Genomic DNA, 1853 nt, shown 5'->3' on the forward strand with positions numbered 1-1853 from the left:
TCCGGGCAGCCACACGACCACCCCAGCGTGCCTCATCCTGTGGCAGGTGGGCACCCACTCCCCAGTGACTCACCCTGCACACGCTGACTCAGTGTTCACACTGGTTTCCAGCAATTACTGCTAATGGGAGTCATCTCGGTAATTGCTCTGGAGCCCCAGCCAGGAGCAGGGCTGGACAGCATGCCCATGGCACCCGTGTCTGGCCCAGGTGGGACCCCAGCACTCGCCCACAGGGCACCCGTGCCAGAGGAACTGGCCCTGGCACCAGCACTTGGACTGGCAGCACCCAACACACCCAGGGCCCTGGGTCCCAGTGCCTGGGCACGGACACAAACGGGAGCAGCCACCAGGGCCAGCACAGGGAGGAGCTGCCAGGGCCCCACAGGTGCCCAGGGCAGCAGCAGCAGCACTCACCTGCTGGATCTTGGACCAGTTCTCCTGCACCGAGAGCCCGTTGGTGGCCCCTGTGACAGCCAGGAAGCAGCCAAGGAAGCACGGAGCGAAACCCCCCTGCCAGAGAGGAGCCCCGGCTGATGTGAGAGCTTGTGGTGCTTGGAGCCAGGCTGCCCACGGGCAGCCTCTGAGAAAACGCCCACCCAGCCCTCCAGGGCACTGAGGCTGGGCCCAGCTCAGGCACTGGGCTCTCAGAGCAGGCTGGAACCTGCCAGAGCTCTGTCCTGCCCCCACTGCCCAGTCCCACACAGCACCCTCACCATGTCACACCAACCTGGTCCAGGAGCACCTTCTTCACAGCCACAACTTTTGTATTCCCTGGGATGAGCCAGTCCAGGATCCTGTACCAGCTGCCCACAACAGGGCCCTGCAGGAGCCAGGGGGTGAGGAGCAGCATCTGTCCTCAGGGGTCAGGGCTGGGGCCTCCAGGGCTGGTTACATGGCCCTGCTCCAGCTCTGGACCACAAAGACAAGCTCGTCCTATGCTGCTCCTGCTCCATGGAACTGGCCCTGCCCATGGCTGCTGGAGGTGGCACCAGGATGGCTCAATTAACAATCCACCACCACAGTCCCACCCTGCTGAAGGAGCCCTCCCATCCCCTTATCCCATCCCATAATCCCACCCCATCCATCCCCACACACCACAAAGCAGAAGCCAATGCCCATCATTTTCAGGGTGCGGGGGCAGTGGTGCCCGTGCAGCCCCCGCTGCTCCACCAGCTGCTGTGCAATCACATCCCCAGCTCCCATCAGGGCCCCTGCAACCAGCACGGCCCGTTTAGGCAGGCCAGACCCCTGTGCGACCTGCCCACAGCTGGGCACCCTGCCCAGGATGCCTGAGCCTGTTCAGCGAAGCCAATGCCCATCATTTTCAGGGTGCGGGGGCAGTGGTGCCCGTGCAGCCCCCGCTGCTCCACCAGCTGCTGTGCAATCACATCCCCAGCTCCCATCAGGGCCCCTGCAACCAGCACGGCCCGTTTAGGCAGGCCAGACCCCTGTGCGACCTGCCCACAGCTGGGCACCCTGCCCAGGATGCCTGAGCCTGTTCAGCCCTGGTGGCTCTGCCCCAGCTGCAGCTCCCCATGGCCTGCACCAAACCCCATGGCATAGGGGTCCCACCCTGCCAAGCGCCTCAGGGCTCTCACTGCAGCATCTCTGCTCAAAACCGTGTCCAGCTGCACCTGGACATGGGGCTGACCCATCAGCCAGGCTCCACGGTGCTCTCTGAGCAGAGCCTGCCCAGCTGCTGCCCATGATGTCCACTGCAGCCTCTCCCACAGCAGCCCCAAACCTCTCCCTGGGCACCGGACAGCCTCTGCCCACTGTGATGCCCTCCCTGCAGAGCAGCTCTCTGCCCGGGCCGGCTCTGCCCACTGTGATGCCCTCCCTGCAGAGCAGCT

At 64.7% G+C, this 1853-nt stretch overlaps 1 protein-coding gene across 2 annotated transcripts in view; it reads right to left on the reverse strand.

Moving 5' to 3' along the window:
• The window catches only part of MPV17 (mitochondrial inner membrane protein MPV17), a 2804-nt gene extending 1573 nt beyond the window's left edge, over positions 1–1231 (reverse strand). Inside the window, exons 1-3 of one of the 2 annotated variants that reach the window (XM_031065031.1) lie at positions 1096–1231; positions 728–820; positions 415–510 (exon numbers count right to left, since the gene is read on the reverse strand). In XM_031065031.1, the coding sequence (XP_030920891.1) occupies positions 415–510; positions 728–820; positions 1096–1203 (297 nt within the window). In that variant the 5' untranslated portion in view covers positions 1204–1231. The remainder of the gene's footprint in view (positions 1–414; positions 511–727; positions 821–1095) is intronic. The other variant, XM_031065030.1, reaches the window with a different exon arrangement.
• Positions 1232–1853: the final 622 nt, after the last annotated feature.

This window comes from Geospiza fortis, unplaced genomic scaffold (genome assembly GCF_000277835.1).
Source record: "Geospiza fortis unplaced genomic scaffold, GeoFor_1.0 scaffold1103, whole genome shotgun sequence".
Lineage (NCBI taxonomy): Eukaryota > Metazoa > Chordata > Aves > Passeriformes > Thraupidae > Geospiza > Geospiza fortis.